The sequence below is a fragment of the Synchiropus splendidus genome, chromosome 1 (assembly GCF_027744825.2).
Source record: "Synchiropus splendidus isolate RoL2022-P1 chromosome 1, RoL_Sspl_1.0, whole genome shotgun sequence".
NCBI lineage: Eukaryota > Metazoa > Chordata > Actinopteri > Syngnathiformes > Callionymidae > Synchiropus > Synchiropus splendidus.
The window spans coordinates 45,861,306-45,874,709 of record NC_071334.1 but is presented as its reverse complement, the minus strand read 5'-3'; the positions used below and the strand labels follow the sequence as shown (position 1 = coordinate 45,874,709).

Here is a 13,404-nt window from a genome sequence, read left to right as displayed (position 1 = left end):
CTCATTTGAATTGCAGGCCTCACCACACACTGTCATCGTCAGATGGACCCATAGTCAGCGCCAGCCCCCATCATGCAGTGATAGATGATGATGCTGCACCACCAGACCTCCAGCATGCTGAACGATGGCAGAAGATTCTGCCAGGACAATGCTGCCATACATCACCAATGGAGTGAGAGCAAGAAACAAAGGTCAGAAAAGAGCTAAAGCTTGCGCAAGATTGGAGTAATGGCAGTTTCAATAACTGATAGGTGATGATCCAGAGAGAAAAGAGTGAAATGGTATCTGAACAACAGAGATACCAAGAGTCCTCTGCTCCTTTTGAGTGCCTGTGGAGGCACTTGACCTAAGCGACAGCACAGTTGAAGGTCAAGGTTACAAAGACGATCAACAACATGCAGCTATTTCAAAACTATCCCATCAGCATGCAGTTTTTTTTTTCCTAGAGCAGATCCAGTGGGTGCTGCATCCTTGTTCCAGTTGAAACTTGAGAGAGCCTCTTGTTAAAAACAGCCGAGGAGCACTGTCCAATAGATGGGCCCAATAAAACGTGAGTGGGGTAACGTGGCTCTTAGTAAATGGCAGCAGGATGATGTTTTGAATAGCAAGCCAGGATCTATGAGCGTCTCTCTCTCTCTCGCCCGATCACACCTCCCATGCAGGCAAGAGCCCAGCGTGTGAGTGCAGCACTGAGTGAGCACACAGGTGCGAACAACACAGCTCTAAATAACGCTTTCATCGCACAGTGGCCGCTCGCAGCTATTTTTTGGATATCCTTACTAGTTCTAACTAAAAAACATGCAGATTTTATTCAGTCTACATGATCACAACAACTGATCACGTGTGACAGCCGGCGCTCAGATGCGTCCACTTCTTCCAACTCGCTGCTCACTCAGCAGCAGCATGTCTGCTGTGGAGCTTCTTTCAATCTGTCATGTAAAGTTTGCATCCTACAGCACATGCGCGGGGAAATGCTGTGCAGGGATGTGGCAGTAAAAACCCTGATCGGAGCGTCCCTCAAGCAAAGACTAATGTTTATAAAAAAGGATCCAAATTGGTCTTTAACTTCTAATCTTTCTCTTTACTCCTACTTGACCTTTTGATGTATTTTCATTATATATATATTTACAAAAACAAAAAACACACAGGCACGTTTGTATTGATATCTTTATAATCCATGAAGTGTACACAATGCAATCTACTCTATTACAATTTCCACACAATGATAATGATTTTGTTGTTGATAAAGCTACGTTTTGGCATGAAATGAACGAAACAGCAGTCAGACATCGAAGCTTGGAGCCAAAAATCAACATTAAAAAACATAAAAACCTCATGTTGGATTAAACTGTAGCACAGCAGCAGGTAGGTAGGCAACATTAGTCAAAGTTACAAAGTACAAAATCATAAAGAAAAACCTCAATGTTTATTCATTAATGTGTTTCATATCTATTTTACAACCCAGTGCCTATTCAAGAAACGGCCCTTTATGTACGTCAGCTGAATATACTTCTTTGCGCATCTCTTTCCAATCACTCTCAAGTTTATATTTACAGTATCTATTTTTGGCTGCTTCGGTTTCATCCCGCAGTCCAATTTCACAAGAGTGGAGGACTGAAAACAACAAACAAACACAATAACAATGGCTGACATCATGTCTTGGATGCCGTAGAAACACACATGCCAACACTTTCTGTCCCTCCGGTCTTGCTCCTCTCGTTGAGGAACGTTTTAGACATCTGCCCTGACTTCTGACCTCCTGTGACTGACATTGCAAGTCTTGCGACATTGATACACACTTAAAGTGCAGCGTTACACTCCTGGTTGCCAACAGTTTGTGTGGGGGACATTTCAACCCGTACATTCATACATATTGTGTGTGTGTGAAATGGAGAAACAAGGGCATGTAGTAAGTATTGAGAGCCACAGTATCGTCCACGTCCTACATTATGGATGGTCATGACAGGACCATCACAACTGCATCATTGAACTGTTTCTTTCCAAACAGTTGTGTGATATTTCCATGCTTTGTGGAATGATTTTCACCTCAATCTTGATCCACCTCCAGCATGGGAAAGCGCTCCGAAGCGGTTCCATCCGTATCCACTCAGAGCGTGTTTATCTTGCTCAATTTTGTGAGCTATTTGTGCAGTAGTTATCCGGTTCCACGCCGTCACATCCAGGAGGTGGTGCGTTCTGTCACGGCATCTGCATGCAACATTTTCCTGTCATGTTCTTGAAAGCACCTTGGAAATGACGGTCGGCTTGACTGTGAAAGAGGGTGCCAATTCACGGCAGTTAAAATGATGAACCATCTGGTCTCGGTAAATCTGACACTCGTCCCACTGACAAGAGAATTCCACTGCTTTTGTGAGTAAGCAGCAAGCATCGCACCACTTCAACGATGCTTCAAACATTATTAGGGAACCGGAACTCAATCATCACCCACCAGAGCTGTGTGCAGAAGTATGATACAAGAAAACTGTGTGTAATAATTCAGTACTGAATCGTTCATATGCCCATTCTTGATCACTGTGTTGTGCATGGATGCAAGTGTGTGGCAACACGTGCAAATGAAACACGAACCGCCCTGCCTCCCCGCACTACAACACGACCCGTCCAGTGGAGGTTATAAGTCAAAGAGCAGCAGCTACTACCAGTGAGGGTGGGAGGGAGTGTCGGTTCAGCCAGTGCCTGAAGCCTCCACCAGCTTCCGAACGTCACTATGGCAACAGTACATGAGCATTAACTTTTGTTCAACACCCCATATTTGTATTTGTTGTAGATTAATAACTAAATTCAGAACATTGAAATGATGACACTAGTTTGAAACCACGGAAATGTGTAGTGGTGTGCGTATTTGATATTTTACGGGCTGTAAAACAATCTTGAAGTCGAAGAGGCATTTCTGCCTGTGACGTGACCAAGACAGCAGAGTGGCTCATGCGTGGTCGCAACAGACATGGCACCCCTCAGTTTGAAATGGATCAGAATTTAAACTTTGCTTTGTAGGGTTTGGAGCCATTTTTTTAATGTTTGTGCTTAAGACCCAAACCCAACAAAACGGACAAAAATCAGACTTGTTTCTGAGTTTCGAATGGACATACTCAACTTTCAGTTGAGACTAAAGGCATTCATACACACGATCGAACATATATTTAGAACCGGTTGCCTTCGCTTCTCCATGCATGCAAACATTCACCACTTTAGTGCTTGTCCTTTCCCTCCAGGTTCTTACTCACACACACACACAGGAACTTCAGTCAGTAATTTGTGCGTTGACACACACTGTGTAGGACCACACGAACATTAAACATGCACACTCACACGCTCCCTCGTGACACATTCAATTACGTACATAAAAAAAAAAAACACATTGTTCACACATAAATTAGAAAAAAAAAATGGTTTGGAAAAGCGTCTATTAGCTTTCGTACCTAAAACACACAGACCAGTTTGGGCCAGTATTTTGAGTCAGGAGATGTCCATCCTTCCCTCCTTCAGCGTCTTCCGTGTCAGCAGTACAAAGACAGAAATTAGTGATGGGTTTATCTTCCTCTTTCTGTGGTGGAAGCACAAGTACAGCTGGGTAACATGGCGCTTTACCCCTGTCCTCCTCAGTGCGGGCAGATGTACCAGTAAAAGAATATAAAGAACGGACTGACAACATCAGGATTAGGAGTGTTTCAGCAGTGATGGTCATCCTGGTAAGTAACGGTTAGTGTTGGAATTATGGCCTGAAGGGTCAGGTCTGTGGTCCACAGGTTTCAGCAGCTGGACTGAGCACCGGACACGGCCTGTTGCTCGGCTGCAGACTAAGTGGTCTCCTTGCCCTGGTTGCCAGTGACTGTCTTGATTGAGCTGAGGGTCCGGTTGAACCAGGTCTTCTTAGCAGCCTGGACCTCGTTGAGAGCCAGACCCAGATGATGCTCCAGGTCCTGAGTGGAGAGAAGACAGTGCTTTCACTCTCCAGTGTGTGAGCACAACCATACGTTCAGTGGAAGACCTTACAGCAGCAGCAACATCTGATGTCGTTCAACTGTCCAAATAAATTGTTTGTCTCTATTTTCCAAAAAGGTCTTACTCTGATTTTGGCTTTGAGGAGAAACAAAATCAATAGCACATTATATACCAAACACTTTTGCTCACCTCTCACTAAAAACACAGGTCATTTGTTCAGATTAAAAGACTGGTTGTCTTTGGGCATTTTCACACTGCAGGTTCTGTCTCCAGACAAAGCTCTTTCGAGATGTGAACACACGTGAGTCGGGTTTTTGCCATGGACTTGATCCCGGCTGGAGAAACTCTCAGTGGATGGTGAGATTCTCGCCTCTGGCGACTTGGCGCTAGACGCCGAAATCTGCGTGTACAGCGCGACTCCACACAAACATGATAAATGCCGGGCAGTAAAGGGTCTGATCGCTGTGTGGGTGCACAACATTGTTCAAAAAACAACTTCTCAAACTCCCAGAACACTGAGGTGAGCAGCTGGGAGCTGCAGGAAAATTGTGCTTGGGAACGGGACCGCAGCGCAGCAGTCTGGGACTCGCGATGTGTGCGGGTATTTGATAACTCACATATTTTCGCCTTTATTAGGCTGATTTTATTGACAGACAGATTTGCTTAAATGAATAATGCGGCGCTCTACAGTAACTATTTTCACTGCTGTGATGTGGCTGCAGCGCAGATGTCTGCGTGAGGACAGCGACGAGGCAAGACACTGATTTTGCCCAAGTTACTAAAGATCACCAGATTCATTGATCATTTCTGACGTCGGGATCTGTATGCACGGATTTATACCTTCTCGATCGCCAGTAATCTCTCTGTGTTCAACGTGTTGTGAGAGCAGCGTATTACTCACCATGTTTCTGCTATTTCCTTGTAAAATATACATGATCAGAATCTTTCATGTTTAGTTTTGGCTGTGAAATGCCACATTCTGTTCCAGCCGTGGCGGAGCTCCGTGATCACTTCATATCTGAGATGAGGACGACTCAGATATGAGTGACGGAGAAACAAGGAGGTCAAGCCGATGGTGGTTAATAGGTTGTAGCGCGGCTGATGACGACTTCCTTGAGACGTGCTTCGTCGTGGGTCACAGACCAGCTACTTTGCGCAGAGCGCTGCCAGCTGAGGAGGAAAAAAGGACCTGAGGCGCAGAGGTGCGAGGCTGCACAGCAGGGGGCGAATCGAACTCAGGCCACCCCAGACAGAACCCGCAGTGAGAAAAAGCCCCTTAGGAATAGGCCTCAAATATCCCAAACTTTAAACCTACTAAAATCCATGAGATCTAAAGTAGGGAAGTGTGAGACGCAGCTTCAGATGTTCACATCAACATTGGCCTCACACACATTTTTAAACAATGCTGTCAGTCTACCTGAATTTTGCACTCTGCCTCCACCAGCTGGAGTTTGGTCTGCGCCAACTCCAGCTCCATCTCTCTCAGCTGGTTCTTCAAACCTTCCTTCTCCTCATCCGTCTCCTCAGTCTGCTCGACAGGAGCTGAGGTCACAGCCGCCCGCACCCGACCTTCTTTGTTGAAGAGGCTGCTGCACTTCTCGCAGCCGTCCACTTTGGACTAAGAAAACACAAGGGAAGAAGAAGGAGTCACTGACTACAGCATCCTTTCAGCCACATTAACATGTCATTAAATGGCCTTCGAGGACTGAATTTGCTCACGAGAGGATCAACATCTCCTCTCCCTTCAGCACCTGAAAAATGAAACTACTTATGGCTTCATATTAAACGTGTTGTACCAAATGACAAGTTACATTCATTTATTAAAAGGGACGAAAAAATCCGATTCATTGTGGACAATAAAGACGCCACTGCACCCAACCGAGTGCATACTCACACGCCTGCCGCCCCTTGTCAGTAATATAAGGTACTATTACCAGTAATTGCTCCCCAACTCTCATTACACCGCTGCTTTCCCTGGATGATCTTTACCAGTCCCTCACATGAGGCCGCTTGGCGATGGAAACTGTGCAGCGCTGGAGAGAAATCATCAGCCAGAACGATGATGGAATAAGAGTCAGAAGGGAGGTTTTAATCAGACCACGCTTATACATTGTTACACTGCCAGGGAGCTCATGTGACCATCTGTGTTTATTGGTCTGCCTGCCTGTCATCCAAGTTACTGAAAAACCTGTGGACAGACTTCATCCAAATGAGCAGGAAATGTTGATCATGAGACATGGAATGCAAGGTTTTTGGCTGCGTGCCAAAATATCACTGGGATCTAAAAAAGATGGGAGGAGCAGCAGCTGAGTTCTGCGCTGCCACCTGTGGTCCTAGAGCACTCATTGACATCAATGATATTTCAAATGCAAAAAAAAAAAAATCAATACAAAAAATAGGGACATTGTGAAGTTGTCGGAGGATTTCATACATACGGTGTTTGTCACACTTCAGCGACTCTGGTGGTGGGGAGGGAATTGTATTAGGGTGGTTGGGGCCAATACAAAAACAATACACAAAGACAACACCTTTCAATGTGGCATCATGTCTGAGATCTGGCCAATGCAACGGTGGTCTCCTGCCCTATTCACTGATGTGTTGCTGGAGAAGCCAAGGTCAACATGGTCCCCCGGGTTGGCTTTGGCGAAGGACGTGCAACAGTCAGTGACAAAAAGTTTGTAGGTGGCTCACTCACTGCACATTAGTACTTCGGAGATATGTAGAACCCTTCATCACAAACTGAAACTGAAACCCAAGCGCGCGCGCACACACAAAAGCAACGCCCTGACTCATGTTCAAGCGATGAAACCACTGAGTGGTTTGAGAGTAAAACATTTTTCATTCATTTTGGAAATAATTTTTTTTCCAGCATGTGTTAATGTTTCAGGTGAAAATAATAATTGATGGTGTGCTGCCGCCGCCAACAGCATGATTACACTTGCTGACTCATAATCAGTGAAAACAACGACAAGACCATCAACGGAGACTTTCCACATGCGAGGACAAGTTTCCCCCTGTGCATTTTTTGTCTTGCCTTTTTGTGAGTCCTTGGGCAACCCCGCAGCATTATTCAGCCAAAGTAGACTGTGCCAGCAGCATCAGTCTCAACAACCATTTCATGAGCCAAGTGTGTGAGAGCTGGGAGTATCAGAGGCTGTCTACCATTCTGCAGCCAAATATCCACTTATTGCCGGCTCGAAACCTTTCATTGGGCTGCCAGTTAAGACGGTGACACTGCAATAAACGCAACTTAAAGCTTGGTGGGTGAAAATCTGTCTCTGCCAGTGTCCAAACTAAAGTCAAAATCATCTGTCCATGTAGCTGGGAAAACTCACTCTGATCTTCTCGAGTTCTTCACGGTTGGAAGTTTGCTGTTTCTCCAGTCGTTCACTCAGCTGAGAGCAGATCTAGAAAAAGACAAGCAAAAAAATCATAAATATTTTACATTATCCCCCCAAAAGTCTGTCTTTTGTTCCGAAACATGGGTGAACATGTGTTTGACACACTATTTGTTAACTCCAACTATGAGCCCACAACATTATCCTGCCTCCCAGTCTCCACAACAGCAAATCCATCTACAGAAGATGCCAAAAATGTGTCATTGCATTTTATGCCACACATCATTTCACACAATATAAGGTATTTTGGTAACTCTTCTGTGTGACATTGGTTCAGAAATCAGCATGATACTTTCATCTTCTTTCACAAGGTCAATTAAGAAGCCAGAAGATCGTACTGAATACCAAGATCACATGACATTTAAACAATGTTTCTCTTTGTCGCTTTTATATTTATTGTTGTGAACAAAAAGGACAAGATTGAACGATTTAGGCAGAAGAACTGCTGTGGAATATCTATGTGATCCTGAGAAGGCACCAACTACTGCTCTCTAAAAGAAAAAAGAAAAAAACATACACACCATTACTGGTTATTTGTAAAATCACTGCGGATGAATCATCATCGGGAGCAGCAGGTCACGCCATTGCTCTCCAAATACACATTATCTCTCAGCTTCTGCTGCAGGCGTGATTTTGCTTGCATTTCTAACTTGCTACTCCATATTCCGCACACGGATGGTTTTAAAAGTGTTTCCTCAGTCGATCCTTTGGCTCTCAGGGGTCTTTTATCTTTTTTCTTTGTTACCCACTCCACCAACATCAGTGCTTCCATCCCTCTCCCCCCGCCATGACTGCTACAGGTCTCTTGATCATTCCATTTCCATTTTTAACTCCACAGTATGTGGACTGGTTTCTCCGACTTTGTGAGGGGGAAAAACTGCTTTCACCCATTCATCCCTTTTAACTTAACAATATAGATTTCTGTTATTGGACGGACACTGTGGCGTGAGGCAGTCAGTTCAGTTTAAACTCTGCAAAAGTTTATAAGAAGTGCGGTTAAAAAATCTTTCACTCAAAGATAATGACGTTTTGAGAAGATTCAAACAATTTCACAGGAAGTCAAGTACTTTCACAACTTTTCCTATTGACGGGGAAACACCAAATTACCCACTTTTTTTGTTTGTTTTTATTCATAGCTAATCAAGCTGGTGATCTAGTTGTAAAGGAAAAAAATGAGATAACCTGAGAGAGCCCATCTGTGCACACACCAAGAGGCACCTGTTTGTTCGCTGAGAGGTGAATGACAGACCTGTTGACAGTGAGGTCTGCCATAATAAGAGCAGTGCTTTGTGTGACAGAAAACTTTCCAAAGGCTGTTCTGAAAAGGAGACATTTCATTTTGTTGAGTGGACGACACCGTCGCAGCTTTTTTGAGGACAGATAATGTCGTCACCTGTCAGCGACATTCAGTGCTTCACTGGATCACGTTGCTCCCGAGTGAGATGCGTGCATGAATAAGGAAGTGAGGACTCATGAATGTCAGTGTTTAAATTAATTTAAATGTTGCAGGACAGCGTGCAGATGGTGACTAGGGTTGAACAACTATACAGATATGAGCAATGAAGACGGTATGTATCTTGATTCAAGAAGTAAATAGACTTTTAGCTCATCCTCTTCCTTCACAAAATAAAGGAGCTGTTTAAAAATCTAATTTATTAATAAATGTATTAGAAGAAGACGTGTTCACAGTAACCACTGAGTAGCAGGTCTCTTTAAAAATGTGAAAATATTAAAATGGTTGTTAATGGCAGAATGCAGCAGTAACTCCATTGCAGTTTATTACAACAATATGAGTCAGTCTGCCTGAAAGCATCTTAAAAAGCTTCTCTTTCTCCAGAGAGATCTCCAGTCAGCTCGACTGTCTGTTTTCAGCTTTCAAAGCAACAGACGTTTCGCTGTCCTGAATATCTGGAGAGAAATATTTTGCCTGGAATCTCTGTTATTTAGAGTCACTGGAATAGAAAGACAGTTTTTAGGAATTACTTTCACAATGCTGACGACTGTTGAGTATCTCTGCGGCTGACAGTTTGTGCTGGCATCTGCTCGCCTGTTTTCTCCCACAGCTCCATCTATCACCTGCTTCTCTTTCCAGCTCCAAAGGAACTATATTTGACAGAGCCACATTTTCACACTTCAATCTGCTGTGTCCCGCTCCCTCCATGGTGTGTTTGCAACCTGAAAACAGCTTTCAACCATTACACGCGCAGATTAACTCACAGTCCTAAAAACGTCTTCCGCTCCACGTTGTCTCTTGTCACTAGCTCGGGGAAACTCTGTCAGTTTCAATTGAATGCAAATATTGTGTGACAAGGTGAAGTAAAGGTCGGTCTTTGAAGTGTATTTTCATTTTCTCTTTGGATCCGCATAAGGAGAGGGAAGTTGCATTATTGCATAATGTTTCTTTTGAATTGTGGCAGGAGGAGTTCCAGACAGATTAAAAGTAATGAGAATTTTAATCTACATAGAAATATTTAACAAACTTGTTGATGGAAACAAATAGGTTCATGGACATTCAATGAACAACACAGGTGTAATGCTGGGGGATATATAACACGGTAGAACTGGGCAGATCTGATTCAAGTGGGACCAGGACTCCACTTCATAAAACTCACCCAGTAGAAATGTATTATTGTTTTGTGTTCTACACGCTGTGGTTGATTCACCATCATCATATTTAAATGGACTTCTCGATTATTCGATGCATTTCAAAGCAGGGGTGCCCAGACTCACCAGGCCAGTGAGCAAGTTCTGAAGCTACTGTGACCTGCCCTGCCAAAGAGTGATCTCTGGTTATTTATTTATTTCCTTGCTCTGAAGTAAATTAAGTAAATGAAAATCTGATCTATCCCATTTCTGCATTTGATCATCAAATCATTGTTCTTTTGTTGAAAGTGTTGTAATTGATTTTCATTGAATTTTTATTACTCAAGTCACAACCTAAGTAGTGGCTGGATTTGATGAAACCACACCTGGGTGGCAGCAGCACTGGCCAGTTCCCCTGGATAAAAGGAAGATCTAACATTACAAATTTGAATATTTTTTTAAAATCAGTCATCGATTTGTATCCACTTCACTTCAGTGCTCCTCCTGCAGCCCCTCAGGAGTTCACTGTGTCGCTGTGAATGACACAAGAAGGGCTTCATTTATCCACCACAGCAGCCGCTTAAGCTCGAGCAATTTTTATACGAGTTGTTGTACAAACTGGTGTCGATCAAAACATCACATACCAGTAACACAACAGTTTCAGATTCAGAACACTGCATGAGCATCTGCTCCTGTGACCATCTGACTCTGGAGCACTGGATTAAAAACCTGTCAAAGTCATCATTTTAAGAAAACCAAACCTATATAAACCTCCACCTTCTTTACAGCAACATGGATTTACAGGAGTATCATATCGCGTGCAACTCAAATACCTGTTTATATTCTCCAATGATAGAGCCGTTCTTCTTGATCTCCATCTCAGATTTATCAAGCTCTCGTCGGCACATCTCCTTGAGCTGTGGACACATAAGCATAAAACGATGTGTTGGAGGTCAGAGAGCAAGGACAGGGCTCTGTCAGGGGCCCCAGAGACTGTGCAGCTGCCATTAAATATAAGGAAGACACAGAAAGGTATTGGCAGGCTCGGCGCTCAGGGCAAGTCATGCCCTCCACACAACCTCCATGCAAGCATATAAATCACTTACGTCAACACCTCTGCACTCAACAGGACAACGAAAGAAAGATTTAGTACACAGAGCAGCAGGCATGTCCTCTGTCCTGCAGAAATTCTATATAAAACAACATAGAACTGCACCACAGACAATCCCCTTTGCTGCTATAGGGGCTCTAACAAAGACCTACACAGGTAATTATTTTATATACACAATATGCATCCCTGACAAGAGGAACAGGAACTTCACTTAATGAAAGGCTGGAGAAAGATGAGAAAACACAGAGCAGTTGATGGTAGATCATGTGGCTGTAGTGTGAGAGAAAAGAAACACATGATCGAAATGACTGTAAACGTCATTTGAATAAATACCTCCTTAGATTCAGCTCTCACAAACTCCTACTTAGGTCATGCAAAATAGAAATAATACACTAATTCAATCTTTTTACCGATTATAAAAAGTGGGACATTTTACAGATGGTAGAGATCTGCAACCAACCCCCATATTCCCACAAATGCGGTGCTGCAGAGCCATGGCGCGACACCGCTGCCTGGCACTCAGTCACACCAGAAGAGGCAGTGCAGCCACTCTGTAAAGGCACAATTCTCAGGTTTACGCGTGGATAGCAAAATTGCACAAGAGCTTGTGCATTATGCGCATTCAAAGCAATAATAAACCAGTGTTGTGGGGTTAGCCAGTTTTATTGAACATCCTCTAGAAGCATTGAGCTCACCTGTTCACCTATACAGTATATACCTGGGTGTCTGCGTGTGGTGAGAGAGGTGCATGACATGCACGGGAGGTGAGACAGAGCCGAGTATGACAAAAAATGAGAGTATCATTTGTGCTTGATGGCTAGAAAACTGCAGTGCTTTCGCACTTATGGGAAAAAAAAAATCAGGACACTCACTCACGATGTTGGTGTGTCACTCAACCATGGTCTGATGATGGCAGAATAGGACAACACCAGCAAAATATTATTTTGTTTCACATTCTAGCTCTTTATTTGATCACTTTCCTACAGTAGTAGCCATTCAAAAGTTCTCCTCCCAGCCAGCTGCCAGCAGATGTCCAGCCGCCGGAGTCATACCCCTTCTTCTTGTGGGAGCATTTTTGAATAATGTACTGTAAACACTGCCTACTGATTGCACTACAAGGTGTGAATGGAGGATGGCTCGCTCTATACACAAAGTTCAGCGAGATTCCAAGGTTCATTGGCGGGCAACAGAAGGCCGGCAGCCCAGATCTGGCCCTCTGAGTGCCCTAGCATCCTGCATGTGCAGATACCTCTCTGTGCTTAACATTTGTGAATAAATGAAATGTTCATTGCCTGTCAAGACTGTTGTTTTGACAGTGAGCCTGTTTACATAACATCTCAGAAATAAATAATATAATGTAATAACGACCTGATGTCACATGTTTTTTGTAACTCATGACAACACTATGCAGATTCTGTGCCAGTATCAAAGCGCGGCCACAGTCCTGAGGAGGCTTTGAGGGTCAGGGGGAGCAATCATGCTTCTGACAATAGCACGGCACAAATGAAATGGCCCTAGTGTGATCACATCCTCACTTGCCATCTGGGACCCAGAATGGTCCAAGAACCATCATGAACCAAGCACGGACCTTTCACGGCACCACCATGGAAAGCTGGGAACCTTTGAATGGCTACTACTGTCATTGTACTGAATGTGGTCTCTAGTATCAAATCAGATTGGCTTTCATCAGATGGCTTTTTGTCTATGACTACAATTACAGCCATCGGACAGTGGGGGCACTGGATCACTAGTATGAGGCAAATTCACTGGAACCCATGGATCATTCATCAAAACTTTCCAAGCAAAAATCACATTTTCCAAAATCAAGCATGAGCAAAGAATGCTCGAAAATGAAGAACAATGAAGTGATGCACTCTGGCCCTACCATTAAGGTTAGTGTGCCGAGCACATGCAACAAACACAAGTATGGACTGCAAACTTCGTGGAAGATCAGACAACTGTTTGACGACAACGGTAAATAGCTACTTCTGAGTATTTCTCAGTCCATTTCAAACATTAAATGTGACTCTGCATCTCTCCATTTTGTTACCTGTGCTGACTCTTCCTCCAGTCGCCTCTTCTCGTCCTCGGAGTCCACAAGTTTCTGTTTGGTCAGCAGCAATTCTTTATTTAGGGCATCTGCTTTCTCCTCAGCCTGAAACACACGGGAGAATATTAACTTCATGCTGACAAAGTCGTGAAAAGTCTGTTCCAACTCGTCTTTTTCAAGGTCACAGATGAATAGTCCTCAAAAAATCTAAGATGAAATTGCTGTTCTCTGTAGTTATCTGTGTGGCATTACTGCCTCGTGAAACACATTACATGATGTCTTCAAGTCTGTAAAACCACATG

At 43.7% G+C, this 13,404-nt stretch overlaps 1 protein-coding gene across 3 annotated transcripts in view; it reads right to left on the bottom strand.

Annotated features, from left to right (window-relative positions):
* Nucleotides 1-1,165: 1,165 nt before the first annotated feature.
* LOC128758121 (rab GTPase-activating protein 1) overlaps nucleotides 1,166-13,404 on the bottom strand; it is a 54,078-nt gene continuing 41,839 nt past the window's right edge. For all 3 annotated transcript variants that reach the window (XM_053863963.1, XM_053863971.1, XM_053863980.1), the window contains 5 exons: nucleotides 13,103-13,207; nucleotides 10,775-10,858; nucleotides 7,296-7,367; nucleotides 5,378-5,578; nucleotides 1,166-3,938 (listed from right to left, as the gene is read on the bottom strand). In XM_053863963.1, coding sequence (XP_053719938.1) covers nucleotides 3,816-3,938; nucleotides 5,378-5,578; nucleotides 7,296-7,367; nucleotides 10,775-10,858; nucleotides 13,103-13,207 — 585 coding nt within the window. In that variant the 3' untranslated portion in view covers nucleotides 1,166-3,815. The remainder of the gene's footprint in view (nucleotides 3,939-5,377; nucleotides 5,579-7,295; nucleotides 7,368-10,774; nucleotides 10,859-13,102; nucleotides 13,208-13,404) is intronic.